Source organism: Engystomops pustulosus, chromosome 3 (genome assembly GCF_040894005.1).
Source record: "Engystomops pustulosus chromosome 3, aEngPut4.maternal, whole genome shotgun sequence".
Taxonomy (NCBI): domain Eukaryota; kingdom Metazoa; phylum Chordata; class Amphibia; order Anura; family Leptodactylidae; genus Engystomops; species Engystomops pustulosus.
In genome coordinates, this window is record NC_092413.1 from 38,200,886 (window position 1) to 38,216,538 (window position 15,653).

A 15,653-nucleotide genomic window follows, 5' to 3' on the forward strand; every position below is an offset into this window, starting at 1 on the left:
GGTGTAGAATATAAGACTGAAGTCGAAGTTTAGGCTCAGGGTAAGTTTCGTGCCTATAAGGGATTATCTACTTTCTGAAAATAATTGCTATTGTTTGTATAATAAAAAGTTATACAAATTTCCATTATACTTTCTGTATCAATTTCATACATTTTGCAAGATCTCTGTTTGCCGTCATTGAAGAGGAAGCTTCATGGTTTACTTCCTCTGATCATGTGATGTCACACAGGTGCACGGCTCATGATACCCCTGATTATGTGTTGTCACACAGGTGCACAGCTGGTTATAACACACAGCTCTGATTACTCTCTGTGATATAACAAACTGTGCACCTGTGTGACATCACATGACCAGGGACCGTTTTTTCTCCACAGGAAGTAAATAATGAAACTTACAGTTGAATGACAGCAAGCAGAGATGTAAAAAAAAAGCAAGGAATTTTCCATTACACAGTGTTGGGACTTTCATGGCATTTGATCCCCTCTTACCACTTTCTTACAGTAATAAAGCTTAGCAGGAAGAGCCATGGACACCAATGTGCCTAAAAAAATGTAATAAAATGTATTCTACAAAGTGGGCACATTGACGATGAGGGACTCCTTGCTACAGGTGGATGAGTTGCACCAAATTTACAAAGAGGTATACACGTCTGTTTAGATGAATAAAATAATTGCTTGTCCCCAGCTGAGCAGAGACCAAGCCTTATGTAGGAAGCACCAGTCTAGATAAATCTCATAATTTAATGACTGAATTGACAAGTAGGTGTTACCTTTCAATCAGCCAATGGGGTGCTTGTTTGCACAGGTTGATGTTGCCAGCACACACTCTGCAGTTCCAGCCTTTGATTGATCACATTTAGGTGTCAATCGAATCATGAATTAAAAACGAAATGGGGCAATATATTATGTGTCGGGTCTTTAGACCAGTGTAGAGTAGAACTAGACCTTCTCTGCTGCTCCGCGCCCCTTTTATCGAGGGAACGTCCTATTTACAGACAAGTTGGAAAATGGCTAAAAATGGTCTAAAATCCTCGATACATGTGGTGCATGGCATATCAGGTGCAAATGACTCCAGTATTCTGGCATAGACAGATTCACACATCTCCCCAAATGAATTAAACACAACAAAAATGGAGACATAAGAAGAGTAGTAACATCTTTATTACAAAACAGCAAAATCCACTCTCCATGACAAATACAAGACTTCTGCACAGTTCTAATGGACCAGAGGACTCCCAGTAAGGTAAGAAATATCTCGACTTTGAGCTGACTTTAAAAAATGGGGTCAAGAATAATACAAAATAGTACAAAAATAAATAAAAGGGATCAAACAAAGTCTATCAAAATACGCCTCATTCACACACCCCTACTGACAGATTCTCTTTAATTATAATCTAGCATCAAAATCCAACATGATAAACCAGGGACACTTACTCATAGATCCAGGCACCATGACTGTGGTAATCTTACATTTGTTATCCATGGCCTCCTTCCTTCCTAAAAATCATCTTCATTTTATTCTAATGAGCCTGAAGGGCTCCTGGGGGTGTTACCAGAGCCCCATCCATGCCACAGTAATGCTGTCTTCCCCTCCTACTCTTTCAGCACTTCCCCTCCCTCTGTCTGATGTAATGTCATTGCAGCAGAGCAGGTTTCAGCACACAGTGAGAGGCAGGGGAAGTGCTCCTGCACAGTGTAACAGCCTGTGAATCTGCAACATGGAGGGGCTCTGGTAAACCCTACCTGGATAGCATAGGTTTTTATTTTGCTTTTCATTGATGGTGTATTATATTACAAAACACACTAACCACTCAGTTTATACTATTTGATACCTTCTCATCCCTTTCATAGTATATTTTACTATCCATCCAGCACCTATCTATGTAAAGTTCTAGTCTGGTCTTCTCTCCTTTCAAGTCTGAAGTAAACATCCAATTAAGCATCCATGTTTTCTATCAGATTTCTGTAACTCCTGGGTAAAATGGAAGTGACAGTATTTCATCCTGACTCCACATGTAGTAGCTGCAGTTACTGGGGTATATTACACATCATTACTGTGACAAGCGCAGGTCATCACTGTTATGTTCTTACTGAGAACAGACCATTTAGTGTTACTGTTTATTTACTATGGGAATATCCTCATCCCAGGTCAGCTACAGATCCTGTGCCAGGAGGATAATGTGCCGGCGTATAATCGCATGTAATGGGAGATTGGTGTGGATATTAGGAAAACATTAATAAAACAGAAATAAATTAATTTTTTTCAGTACAGGGATCTGTAGAGGGATGTGATGATACAGGCTGTGTAGTTATCAAATCAGTTTTATGGTATTGAGGCACTTGGGACAAAAATTAATAATAGTTTTTTTTTTTTTTAAATAAAAATAATTTAAAAAAAATAAATGTAATAAATACATTTATTAAATAATAGATAATAAAACTATATTTATAATCAAATAATTATGTATAAATAAATCAAATGTGCCATTAAAGAGACTTTATTCCTGCACTTTTTTAAATTTAAATCTTGTATGTTTTTCCACATGTTCTGTGATATCACTGTCTATTATTCTACCATCGCAAAATCCTGGTTGATACATTTCTTAAACGGCCCACATTTTAAAGCATTATCTCTTAATTTCGACATCCCACTATGGGGGTCATTTATCTTATTTCCCCCTTCACTGAGTTTTTTTTTTTTTGCGCCTTATTTTTGCACATATTAGGCGCAATTTTAAAAAAAAAAGGTGCCAATTTTTGAGCAACTCATACTGTTGCTCTTCCTTACGCATGGTTAGGACTGGTGTGTTTTTGTGCATTTGTGCCCTTTTAAGTGCCAATTAATGCTAAATAAAGTGAAAACATCTTGAAGCAGGAGAAATACAAAGACAAATTAGGCGCAAACGAGGAAACTGCTACACAGCGAACTCCAGCGCACTGTTGGAAAAAGGCGCAAAAAATTTTTGCAAATGCACAAATGCCCCCAAAAAGCCAACCAAAAAAGGTGCATCAGACTAAGATAAATCTGCCTCCCATGGTTTTTATTTCACAACTGTGACATCACCATATCCATTACTTAGTACAGTGACATCACCATAGCCATTACTTACTATAGTGACATCACCATATCCATTATTTACTAGTGACATCACCATATCCATTATTTACTAGTGACATCACCATATCCATTACCTACTATAGTGACATCACCATATCCATTATTTACTAGGGACATCACCATATCCATTACTTACTACAGTGACATCACCATATCCATTATTTACTAGTGACATCACCATATCCATTACCTACTATAGTGACATCACCATATCCATTACTTACTTTAGTGACATCACCATATCCATTACTTACTACAACGACATTAACTATGCTGACGTCACTACTGGGGTGACTCATGTTCTGTAACTTAAAGGGGTTTTTCTGTCCAGACAATTTATATTATCCTATCTCGGAAGTTGGAATCTGGTGACCCCCTTTCCTACTGTGGGGCTGAATGGAAAGTGTACTGTGCATGTGCAACTGCTCTCAACTCAAGTCTATGGGCGCACCAAAAGTAGCCAAGACCCCGCACTATGTGCAGTTTGCCTGTGTAGTGTTCAGAGGGCGCCAGATTTAGGATTTCTGCCGCACACTTACATGCTTATGTGTAGCCCTCAAAATAGTTAATTGCTTATTTTTCATAAAAAATACGAGAATGAGCCTCAGGGGATCCTGCATATGACACAGAGGCTCTTTCTAGATCCGTTGGATGTCACAGATTCTCTGGCGGGCCGAAGGGAGGCAGGAGGCGGACGAAGGAAGGCGTGAATAATTAGCAGCCAAAGGAGCCAGAAGGGGTTTCTGTGATGTACACAGGAGCCCCTAAGTCTCATTTGCATATTTTTCACTTAAAATAAGCCATTGTCAACTAAATGAAGAACAGATCCTGATTCAGGAGGCACACACCAGCATGTAAATATGAATGAGTTAAACCACTAAATCCATGTGATTGACTTCCTTTAATGAATAGGGCCTGCGCATGCGCAGTACACTCTCTGTTCAGCCCAGCTGCGTTCCAAAGTTAAGTGCTGGTCGCAGAGGTAGGACTAATCTAATTAGGAAATATCCCCAGGATAGTCTAGATGGGAAAACTCCTTTAGTTTGGAGCAGCAGGGCGCATGTCCACATTGCTGCTCCATTCATTTGGGGTACAATAGGGCTATAATGGACCCCTGTTCTCGTGATCTGTTGGGGTCCGACCAATAGGACCTCCAATGATCCGCAAGTTATCCCCTATCCTGTGGATAGGCGAAAACTCGTTGTGAGTGTACAACCAATAAAGATTATCATCCCGGCTTATATCGCATTCACTGTAGCGGGAGACCTTTTGTTTCTGAAAACCCCCTTTAAGTGTGATGTTATATAAATGCAACTGACATGAAAGTTCTGGCAAAAGATTTGGGGCAATAGAGATTTAATAAAGGAATAAAAATGGAGTGACATACCATTTCTTCTGGACGTATTCCCTTTTCTAGTGGAGCAGCATGAACTGTATAGGGAGGAAAAAAATCATTAAAATAATGCAATATTACAATGTCATATTTTATACCTCTACATCAACTCTACCATGAAAATAGGGTGTAATCTGCCATCAGCAAATAGAACAGAAGGATCAAATCATGTATTCATTAATTTCTTTCTATGTCTAGAAGCAGTTATGTAGTCATGGGGGTGGAGCTATCCGTGACTGACAGCTATTTCTGTATGTACAGTAATATGTCTTCATGGTACCAAAGTCTCTATGATAGTCCAACAAAATGGTTATATACATAGTGGGATCCACAGAGATTAGCTGTAATCTGCAAGAGAACCGACCATCGAGTGTTCAATTTAACTGCAGCACCCCTACAGGGTATAACAAGCATTACACCAAATAATAATAGGCTGTTTGTGTAATGCACGGACATGTAGGATCCTCCAGATAATAGATATTTGTTGCATTTTACTGACAAATATATATATATATACACAAATTTTTAACGTGCAATTGGAAAAAGTGTTTTGGATACTCTTTTAGGGTTATCTTTATTTTTTATACTGATGCTCTAATGTCATACTAATAAGTGGTCAATATTATGTGATCACTGGGGGTCTGACCCCTGCACCCCACATGAATCTTGACTAGAATAGCAGCAGAGCTGCAGTTTCCTAATCACATTTTGCTCTACAACCTGCTGCCTGCAGATAACATGATAACATGATGACGGTAGATAGGACACTATTTACAATCTTCTCTGCTCCTCCTGCTCTATAATATGCTGTCTGCAGATAGGACACTATTTACAATCTGCTCAGCTCCTCCTGCTCTATAACATAACACTGTGTGAAATCTACTCAGCTCTTACCGCTTTACAGCACGTTGTCTGCGGGTAGGACACTATGTAAAATCTACTCAGCTCTTCCTGCTTATCAGATCCTGCCTGCAGACAGGACACTATGTACAATCTGTAAACTCCTCCTGCGCTATAACATGCTGCCTCTGTTTAGGAAGCTATGTGCAATGGTACAGCTGCTACATAGAGAACAGAGCCTTCTGCTTCAGGCTTCATGTCCTATACCATATAGCTGTTAATGCCTGCCAAAACTAAAATAAAATATACATTAATATAATTTTGATGCTATAAGTTGGAACATTTTTAACTAAAAAAAAATCCTAATAATAATCACATTATTAGAACATGTCTCTCCTCCCCCGCTGCCAGTAATTATTCACAGCACATCGAGCAACATCTGTACACATTGCTGTGACTATTCATGTAATTCTAATGAGTGCACTGGTGATATCAATGCCCAGTCCTGAGATGCTACCATCATCTTGTTACATAACCCAACAGCTGAGATCATCCCTTATTCTAAAATATCCTCATCTGATCTCAATTTTCTCTGTACTCCATGGAATATTTGATGAAGTTTTCTAAATTTCAGTCTTTTAATTAAAGGAAATCTACCATCAAAATCTTTCATGATAAACCAGGGACACTTGCTCATAGATCCAGGCACCGTGACTTTGGTAATCTTCTTATATTTGTTATCCATTGCAAAATGATTCTAAAGAGTCTGAAGAGCTCCTGGAGGTGTTACCAGAACCCCTCTGTGCTCCTCCTCCAGGCTGTTACAGTGTGCAAGGAACACTTCCCTCTTCTATAACCTGTGGAACTACATCACAGAGGGGCTCTGGTAACATCCCCAAGAGCCCTTCAGGTTCATTAGAATAATTTTAAAAGTAGATTTTATAAGGAAGGAGGCCATGGATAACAAATATTAGAATATTGCCACAGTCACAGTGCCTAGATCTATGAGTTACTGTCCCTGGTTTATCATGGTTAATTTTTATGGTAGATTTCCTTTAAATACATCCAGTTTTGGGAAATTTTTCACTCCACTTACAGCCTTAACGTATACTGAAATGATACAATCCTACGTGAATAATTTACTCCAAGCTCATGGCATTGCGCGTTATCACAACAGATGTCACGCAATGAGTGTTGATTTTACATCAACTTGGCGCAGCAACCTCCGTGCCTCAGCACCGCCTCCTAATAAGACTAAAAATAGAGGTGCAGATTACAACTAAGGAATCTGACGCCAGCAAAATGTCATCTATATACAACTACATTGAAAAATGTAGATATTTCCACCTTAAAGAGATAACTTAGCATTCTGAAGAAGGCAGAGACCTGTGGATGGAGTCTTAGTGCACAGCCTTAAAGGGGTTGTCCAGAGGTTGACCATGGTTTGTGCCAGTACTGCAACTGAGCTATATAGAAGTGAAAGGAGCTAAGTGGCAACAACACACATTGCCCAAGTTCAGGTGTGGAGCTGTGTATGGTAAAAAGCAGGCGTGTTCTTCAACCTTCAGACAACCCCTTTAAGGTTCTGCTAAAATGCACCTACCCTCAAACAATGCAACCCCCTTTTCCATTATGGTTCCAAGGATGAGATCCAATGTGATCCAACACTTATCACCTACGGATAGGCGACAAGTGCTACTCTATTGTCAATCGACAATATCAGGCTTAGGTCATAGCCTAATGAATATTAAATATTAATACATTAATGATTCTGTAGCCTCTCTTTTCTGTAGGTGCGCAATTACTAGTTAAAAAGAAAAAAAAATAGATACACTCATTTACCTTGCAGGGAAGAGGAAACAACTACGGAGAAACTCATTGGTCTAACCAGGAGCAGTATAGGATTCTTTAAATTTAGACATTTTGAAATATTGGTAGATAGGGAGGAAATGATGAAGCGAAAGAAAGATTTTTGCGTTATTAATGAACAAAGATATAATAATACAGTAAGTATAAATATAAGCTTCATGTTTCCAGTTGCCAGATACCAACAGATAGTTAAATATGTATAGAATACATGCTGTCTGCAGAATGGACACTATGTACCATCTGCTCAGCTCCTCCTGCTCTATAACATGCTATCTGCAAATTGGGCACAATGGGACTCATTTACTAAGGGTCCGCGGATCGCATTTTCATCAGGTTTTCACCCGGCGTTTTCCGTTTTGCGCTGCATTTAACAGAGGATTTTGGCGCACGCCATTGGATTTTGGCGACACAAATCGGGGGGGCGGGCCGACTGACAACCCTACGGATTCGGACTACGCGCGGGATTTAGCATTTCGAATTGTGAAGCAAGACACGCACTTACAAGCACTGGGAAGAAGAAGGTGAACTCCGGCGGACTTCGACAGGGAAGCGCCAGATGCAGAAACTCGGGTGCATGAGCTACGTGAATCGCGCCGGACCTCATCTTCCTCAGATCGCCCAAATCGATGATCAGGACCTGGTAAGTAAATTTGCCCCTATTTACAATCTGCTCAACTCCTTCTGCTCTATAACACGCTGCTTGCAGAGAAGGAGACTGTATACCATTTGCTCAGCTCCTCCTGTTTAACATGCTCCCTACAGATAGGACATAATGTACAATCTGCTCCTCCTGCTCTATAACATTCTGCCTGCAGATATGACACTATGTACAATCTGCTGAGCTCCTCCTGCTCAATAAAGTGCTACGTGCAGGTAGGACACTATGTGCAATCTGCTCAGCTCCTCCTGTTCTATAACATGCTACCGGCAAGCAATCTGTGCAGCTCATCTTAATCTATACATAATACCTTCAGTTAGGACATAATGCACAATGTGCTAATCTTCTCTTGCTCTATAATATGCTGCCAGCAGACGGCACTGTATTTACAACCTCATACATTAAACAATCTGGCTGAATGACTATGTTTAAAACGGATTATAGCTAGAGGCTATTGTTTCCATTTAACTCTTACTCCTATATTCCTTATATACTTTTTAACATTAAATAATATATTTAGATGTCTTTTGTATCCCATTTATTTTCAATTCATCTTCATTAAATATAAACGAGCGCTTCGATTTGCCATTAAACACTTTGATAATAAAGACTTCTTCAACCAACATACACAATCATGTGCCCCTTAGGTCTAATAGAAATGCATTACATCTATCTGCTTCGGGTTTGGAGCAGGACACTGGACAGCTCACAATCACTCAGAGAGACGTGTTAGATATTGGGGCTCATTTACTAAGGGTCCGCGGACCACACTATCATCGGAATATCCGACGATTTCCAATGTGCGCCGCATTTAGAAGGGCTTTTTGCCGCACGCGACCGTTTTTCGGTGCATCGGTGCCGGCTTTCACTCGACACAAATCGGGGGTCGGGCCGTCAGACAATCCGATGGATTCGGACAACGCATGGGATTTAATATATCAAATTGTGTCACAAGACATGCACTCACATACACCGGGAAGAAGAAGGTGAACACTGGCGGACCTCAGCAGGGAAGCGACACATGCAGGATATCGGGCGCACGATCTTGGTGAATCGCGCCGGACAGTCCGGATCGGGGATCGCGACAGGACCGGGTAAGTAAATGTGCCCCATTAACTGCCGATGCCTTAACATTCTGGGCCACATTTATCAGAACTAGTCCCGTCTGTACTCTGTGCAGTTTGCCTGAGGAGTGTGCAGAGTGCGGGAGATTCATCAAAACTGGCGCACGGTCTTCATAAATCTGGCACCCCTACACTGCTCCAGCAAAATGCAACAATTTTTTTGGTGCACTTTGTTCATGCAGCAGAATTGTAGCGCACGTCAGTAATAAATGTGCCGCAAACTCTTTCTAGTGCAAAGTCAGACAGAAAACTGTCACAAACACTTTTATAAAGGTGGGTCTCTGTCATTATTATATTTCTATTTGTGTAGATCCTGTTGATTATTGATAGAAAACAAAGGCTGCTATGAGACTTTACACAGACACAAATAGCACAACCTGTCCCAGGACACTCTTTAAAGGGAAAAGGACTTATCTGAATACCCCAGCACGTAATGGGATAAGCGGAGAGTGTGCTCTAGTGATGCGGTCGCCATCTTGAAAGTCACCGTATTAGATCAAGGGCAAGTTTTTTCAAAAGGAAGCTTGTTATGGAACATATAAAAAAAGACCAGAAATCAATTGTCTCAATAAGATTTGTCATATCTCTTGTAGCTCAAGATATCGACACAGAAATTCTTCATAGTTTCTCATGCAGGTTCATAATGGATCCAGCAACTTCAACTCTGTGTTCAGCACCATGGACAATACATCAAATATCTGCATCACAGGGAACGTTCCCTGTTGTAGTTGAAACAACTTACTTTGTTAAAAACTTTTGAACCACAACAGATATAGATTTCTTTGACAATTTTGATTTGATACATGGCCACCTTTCTATAGGAAAAACTTGCCCTTGATCCAATATGGCGCCAAATTGTGCCAAAAAAGTTGCATTTTGACATTGAATGCCCTACTTAGCTCCAATTGCAACTCAGTTCCAACTGAAATGCTGACCTGCAAGGGCGTAGATTGGCTTTCAACTCCTAGACCGTGCAAAGAACCATTCATATCTACTGATGGCTGGTTTACTTGAATAAGTTGTACTTCATTGCAGAAGGTGCGCCACCAGGTTGAGGGATGTGTCCGGCATCGTAGCTCAGTACAACATAAGAGAATAGGGCTGAGTTGTAATTCCATACTAACAACTAGTTAAAGCTTTTTCTTCCAGCTGGGATTTAAAAAGCAAGTGAAGATGGAATTAGCCCTTCTTTCTATTCAGAATAATTGGGTTAATGGTTTGGGTCTAAAATTCCAAGTTTGTCTGCACACAAAAGGTCACAATTCCCTCTTGTATGATGCTCCATGTTTCATCACTGCCATAGATTGTGCCTATGGTATGTTCTTTAAAGGGGTATTCCAGGAATAAACATAATTCATATACAAATGGGTACTCAAAATATAAGCTTATATGTAATTAGATGTTATTTAAAATTTTGCTCCCCTTAGCAGAAAATGCTGGTGACATAGACTATAATGAGGAATTAAAATGTTACTGGCCCTTTAATCAGTCCGTTAATTTCCTCCGCGCGGTCCGTTGCAGAGCAGACACAGGACAGAAGATGGCCGCTAGTCACATGTCCACATCACATGTCCTGTACCTGCCTGGGCAAGGTCATGTGATCACCACTAAGTTTGGCTGTAGTCGGTTGGTTGCAGTGCATTCAGTATGACCAGTGTTGTGGTGATGGCAGTTACACATCATTACTATGGTAACAGAGCAAGAAAGTCTGTTATATCATCACTGGGAGCAGAGCATAAGAGGGAGGAGGAGTTACTGAGAACTAAAGGATCATGGAACTTGTAGTTTCCAGTGGCGGACATCTTAGTGATAACTCCACCTACTTTAGAGAGGCCATAACATTTGTAAATCATAAAATCAAACTATTTAAGCTCCGTTTTGTGACTAATGACATTGAGTATTGTTGTAATCATTTATTTATATCATCATGGGTTTTTGTGTCAGACTTTCATATTCCCGGAATTCCCCTTTAAGGGGTTTTCCAGAAATCCTTAAAAAACCTCTAGGGGCCAGGCTAGTGCTGACATAAAGATGTACTTATCCTGCTCTGGTTACCCGCTCCCAGTTCCCACGTTTCACCTGGTGGTCACGGCCTCCTGGTCATTGGCCTCCTCTGAACATGAGACCTAAGAGGTAGTGACGTCCAGTGGTCATGGACATCTGTGGCTACTGATTGGTCAAAGTGGCCCATCACCCCAGTACTTATGCTCCAGCTGGCAGATGACTATTGCAAAGTGAGAACTATGGAGGAAGGTGGGTACCCACAGGGCATTTCCCGCAAATCCTTTAATGGAAATCTACCACATAGACGCAGTGCTTTAAAACCAAGCATACTCACATGCTGATGTGTGCCTCCTGAAACAGGATTCGTTGTTCTTTTTTTTCTAATAGCTTAGTTTTTGTCTTTTACAATTATGCTCTGCCTCAGGGGCTCCTAGCAACGTCCCAAAAGACCCTTCTGGCTCCTTGGTCGACTAACTATTCACGCCTCCATTCGGGGAGAGAAGAGATGGACAGAAACACTGAATGGAGGTGTAAATAATTAACAGATTAGGAAGCTAGGAGGGGCGTCTGTGACATAGCCAGGAGCCCCTGAGGCTCATTTGTATAATTTTAAAATCCATTTTTTTCATAAACTAAGCTATTAGAAGCAAAATGAAGAATGTATCCTGTTTCAGGAGGCACTCGCCAGAATGTAAGTGTACTTGGCTTAGAAGCCCTGCACCCATGTCATAGATTTCCTTTAATTTACTTCTGTCTTATGTTAGAAAAATATAGACAATAGGACTATAGCCAGTATGAAAATAGAAGACGTTGACTGATATAGTCCACTGGGTATTACCCCTAGAGTCAACATTGTAGACTTTTGATTAGGAAGCTATTGGCTCAGTGGTTAGAATTGCTGCCACGCAGTGTTGGGGCGGGGGCATTGAGTGTTTATATTCTACCCTGTGTTTGGGAGAATTCTCTCCATTCTCCAAAAACATACTGATAGGAATTTATGTTTAGTAAGTCCTACTGGGGACAGTAAGTGATAACACGATCTAAACAGCTAATCTATAAAATAAATGATACTTTTATCCAATGCTATAAGCAAGCGCTGTGGTTAACACTCCTCCGCTCTTATTTATAGTAATATCCATTAGGTTTATTAAATATTTAGCAATGTCTGAGCCCAGAAGCTATGGGTTTTTCTTGTCGGCTTTTCTATCATAACGTCTTTGGTCTATACTCTGCTTAATGCTGTGTGTATAGAAGAGATTACAGAGTATTACAAGGGGGGATATAGACCTCTTCAACCTGTGCCCAAAATATTTGGAAGGGAAAATGATGCAATGCTTTCCTACTTCTTTAGCGCTGTCATTGGAGTATAATATTATAACATGATGACATTCAGTAATTACAGTAATTTGTTACTATTTTTATCATTATTATTTTTCTTTATTAGCACTAATATTAATATATTTATTTCTATTATTTTAGTCAATTATTATCATCCACTACTTGTATAGACACGGGAACATATATGCAACTAAAACTTAGCTATACATCCATATACAATGGGGCACATTTACTAAGGGCTGTGCACCAATTTTCTGTTGGACTGTTTTATTTTGTGCAAACTGCTTGCACAGGTATTTGAGAAGTGCCTGCACCACATTTTTGTCACACAGGGACCCTTTAGTGGCGCAGCTATACTAGGCATCATGAGACACAAATTTGGGTGTGTTCCGGTGCTTAGTCAGACCGTGCGCCAGAACTGACATGCAAAGTCAGACAGAATTCTGTTGCACGCCCCAAGTTAAAGGTGCACCAAAAAAAAAAGTGCACTCTGTCAGAGTAGTGCAGGGGGGCGGCAGATTCATGAAGAACGTGCGTCAAAAATCCAGAATCTGGCGCCCCCTGCACACTATACAGGCAAACTGCACATAATAAAGACAGCACTGTTCTTAGTAAATGTGCCCCAATTTTTGGGTCTATGGGGTAGTGGTATGAGACACTTCTGTTGACTATTAATTCAGAACTGAGGCCGGACCCCACAACAAAAATCAATCTACAGGTAGACAGTTTTGCCATGGATTGTTGGAGTTGAAGTTATACAAGTCAAAGAAACATTAAACCTAAATCTTGGTCTTGAGGGCACTTGCATACAGTCCATTTCCAGTGTATGAGACATATTATAGGGGTTGTCTGGAGGTTGAAGAACATTGCAGCTTTCTTCCAAAAACAGCTCCTCTCCTGGCCATGGGCGGTGTGTGGTATTGCAACTAAGCTCCATTCATCTCTATACAGCCTCGCTATACCTACATAAACCATGGTCAGGTGTGGTGCTGTTTTTGGAAGAAAGGAGCCATGATTTTCCTCCACAAAACCCCTTTAAGTTTTCATGACTACAAACTATAGACCAATAAGTAACCAATAAGTGACCAATTAGAGTAATCTCTAATATTTACAATATGTATATAATATGATAGGAACCAAAAAACTAGAGCACTAGCATGAAACTAGCGCAAACACAGCGAGAATAGACAAAATCCATGATCACGTTTGCTTACCATGGACACATAGAACATATATTTCATAAAGCCTTGACTATAGGTGTGAACACAACCTTAATACTGAATGTGGGTATAAAGCAATATCATTTAGTTTTTTTGACACATAACTAAATTTTTAACATCTTATTTTTTTTGCACATTTCACATTTGATCTTTGTGATCATAAAATAGATGTATTTCCACTATGTGCAATGTTTTTTCACATGATCTTCAGGTCTGAATCCATCTACCATCTACAGACAATTCACTTAGACTCATATAGACAAATAAATAGAAGGATATTGGCTACTGTATTTTTTATATTTTTAGTTTGACTTGACCAATGTTCTCACTCTTACTGTTCAAACGATGATACAAAATAATAACATTGATAATAATAATACAAAAATAATAATAAATATTACTATTATTAAAAAAGGATAATAAGAATAATGATATAAAGAATAACAAAAATTATAATAAAATAATAACAACAATAATAACTACAACAGCAATACCACTACCAATAATAATAGTAATACTACTAATAATAGAAAGTATAATAAAATCACTCCTAAAAGTATAGAGAATTGTGCAACAGTTGGACAGACATCTAACAGACACCCTAACAAGGCATGGAGAGTTCTTGAGCGCTCCTTATCGAATAAGTATATATAGATTTTTTTATTTTTTTTATTTTCTCACCTACAGCAGAACTTTACCATTCATACAAAAATAATAATGGACTAGCGCTGACTATTGTCCACTAGATGTCAGGAATGCAACTTTCACAAGCCTAGCCTTATAAGCCATTTAGTTATTGCTACATATAAGGGTATGTGGTTTGTGTGAGATTATCAGCACACACTGCGTATCTAAATCTATATATTATATTTATATATAGAGAAGGAGAGAGTATGGATGGATGCAGTACTTCAATATCATTAAGAAACAATGGTTTCTTATGCATAGGATTACAGTACCTGTAACACAATATATATACACACACACATATTTAATATATATTATAATATATATATATATATATATATATATATATATATATATATATATATGTCTATATATTGTGTTACAGAATCCTATACATATATAGGTATATATATATGTAATATATTGTGTCACAGGGGCTGTAATCCTATATATATATATATATATATATATATTATAGTGTTACAGGTGCTTATTCTTATTCTTATTCTATATATATATATATATATGTTTGTGTGTGTTATAGGTCTTGGTAATATTATAGTAATAACAGTTTCCCCCTTGAGTTATGTGAATCTTTTAGGACTGTGTGAACATAAGTTACACTGGGGTTTCCTATTATTAGAGTAATATTGAGGCTGGACCCTCCAGGGCTCTGATGTTACATCATTTATACATGATAACTAAGCTGAATTATTTACTAGGAGTTATTTTTGCAGGGAAACTTTCCTTGTACATGGATACAGATGAGACTATACAGGGCTGTATGCCCTCTGTCCATGGTGCTGAAGTGTCCCTCAGGTTTCCTTCTCCTGCTCCTCAGTCACCAGCACTTACCTTCCAGGGTGCCCACCAGGAGGCAGAGAAGGATCAGGGCAGGCGGCATCTCCTCTACAATCTCCTGCCCCTGCTCCTTCACTTGTAGATACGGGTGATTTCCTCCCCCGGCAAGCAGGTAGGTGAGAGGTAAGTGCCTCCTCAGTGCACAGTATCCAGGCTCTCAATAACAGCCGCGGCGGAGCTGTTCTCTATATAGTGACGCGGCGGGGGAGGCGGGGGAGCCCGGCCTCTATATACTGACGAGGCGGGGGAGGCTGGGCTAGTCGCCGGGCAAGCTATCCCCTATATCCTTCCAGGAATCTGCGTCACCACGATCCCCCAAAGAGTCTCATATGCTGAAATGTTCTGCTGATGAATTATTGATCAATCTCATGTTTTCTGCCGACGATTAGAAGGATGTGAGGGGGGAAAATAGCAAACCAATGGAGGAAGAGCAGTGACAGGTGTGATACAGGGGGGTTGTCTAGTGATGGAAAAAGGATTTGTCAATTGGACAAGAATCAATACTATTTAGGAGTGCAAAAAAGATATATGATAGATAGATA

The 15,653-nt window shown here is 39.7% G+C and overlaps 1 protein-coding gene across 1 annotated transcript in view; it reads right to left on the reverse strand.

The window, feature by feature from the left end:
• The window catches only part of CHGB (chromogranin B), a 34,982-nt gene extending 19,591 nt beyond the window's left edge, over positions 1–15,391 (reverse strand). Inside the window, exons 1-2 of the mRNA XM_072140505.1 lie at positions 15,106–15,391; positions 4,505–4,548 (exon numbers count right to left, since the gene is read on the reverse strand). Of these exons, the coding sequence (XP_071996606.1) occupies positions 4,505–4,548; positions 15,106–15,154 (93 nt within the window). The 5' untranslated portion in view covers positions 15,155–15,391. The remainder of the gene's footprint in view (positions 1–4,504; positions 4,549–15,105) is intronic.
• Positions 15,392–15,653: the final 262 nt, after the last annotated feature.